The 1,486-nt window shown below is 50.8% G+C and overlaps 1 protein-coding gene across 1 annotated transcript in view; it reads right to left on the reverse strand.

Moving 5' to 3' along the window:
- Positions 1-1,486, reverse strand: part of LOC119586257 (SNF-related serine/threonine-protein kinase-like) — a gene marked incomplete in the record, with an annotated part of 91,676 nt that overhangs the window by 14,974 nt on the left and 75,216 nt on the right. Inside the window, 2 exon segments of the mRNA XM_037934963.1 lie at positions 286-427; positions 1,157-1,428. Of these exon segments, the coding sequence (XP_037790891.1) occupies positions 286-427; positions 1,157-1,428 (414 nt within the window).

Consider the following 1,486-nt stretch of genomic DNA (forward strand, 5'->3'; position numbering starts at 1 on the left):
CCGAAGGCCAGGGAGCTCTGTGAGGGAGGAAGAGTAGGAGAACAGAATGATCTCTGAGGGAGGGGGGAGAGACAGAGTGTGAATAAGGTAGCTGAATGATGGTAGAAGGCCGGAGTAGGGTAGAGAGAAATAAATTACTCTTCCAGTAAAAGAACAGAATACCATGTCAGAGATAAAAAGAGAGACAGAATACAACTGCAATAAACAAGAATAAAACATATAAATGGAAAGTATGGGGCTCCGAGAGGGCCCGAGACGAGGCCGGCCGTGGAGCGCGGCGCCTACCTGCGGCAGGGCTCCGAGACGTATTCGGGGATGGTGTACTTGCAGTCCATGATCATGGTGAGCGTCTCGCTGTCGTTGGCCTCCTGGAAGGGCGCGTGGCCGCACACCAGCATGTACAGGATAACGCCCAACGACCAGATGTCTGAAGGAGAGACGTCCGAATGGAGGTTGCTCATGTATTCTCCGCCTTTACTAGTTTAAAACGGCAACGCAGTTATTCGATCATAATCTTGATATAAATACACTAGAAGGAAAGCCTTAATGATACATCTACCGGAAATCACACACATGCTCAAAGTACGATCATACCATTTTTTCCAGACAGCTTCACCGTAGGCACAGAGCTTTCTCAGAGAAAATTGTACTGTGATGTAATAATAGGTGATTAGACGGCTGATACAAAAGTTATTAGAAATTAATGCATTGTGAAAATTAATAACATTGGTTAATGCAGTCATGACAACATAACTACCATAGGCCATTTTAATTACTCGATATATTAATCTCAGCTGATTGTGTAAACGTATCTCCTAACACACTAACACCCTCAATCATCCCTGACTGACATATTTCCACCTTCACTGACCACAATAAAGAGACTTACCCTCACTTATCGCTCACTGGAGATGGCGAAGCTCAGTGACAGAGCGTTGGCTTTGCAACTGCCAGGTTCCGGGCTCGCGTCCAGCCAGCCCTTCCTCGACTTCAGACACCCTTCTTGACCTCTTAAACACATACGCACAATCTACCCAGTAACGGACATTCACTCCATCATCAACCCGAACACATACTATCACTAAACCTTAATGCCCATGCTTACAAATTCACTAACTGTCCCGCGATCCATCAATGCCCACCCCCGGCTACTCACCCACGGCGGGCGCGTCGTACGAGTCCCCGAGGAGGATCTCCGGCGCCGAGTAGGCCAGCGACCCGCACGACGTCTCCAGCTTCTGGCCGGGGCAGAACTTGTTGCTGAAGCCGAAGTCCGTGAGCTTGACCATCCCGAGCTTCTCGAAGAACACCACGTTCTCGGGCTTCAGGTCCCGATGCACCACGTGCAGCTTGTGGCAGTAGCTGATGGCGTGCACGATCTGCCGGAAGTACTTGCACGCCGCCTCCTCCTCTAGCCCACGGTCGTGCCTGGGGGCGGGAGGAAGGGTGGGAAGGGGGGGTGGACGGAGGGAGGAACAGAGGGGGC

This window comes from Penaeus monodon, chromosome 21 (assembly GCF_015228065.2).
Source record: "Penaeus monodon isolate SGIC_2016 chromosome 21, NSTDA_Pmon_1, whole genome shotgun sequence".
NCBI lineage: Eukaryota > Metazoa > Arthropoda > Malacostraca > Decapoda > Penaeidae > Penaeus > Penaeus monodon.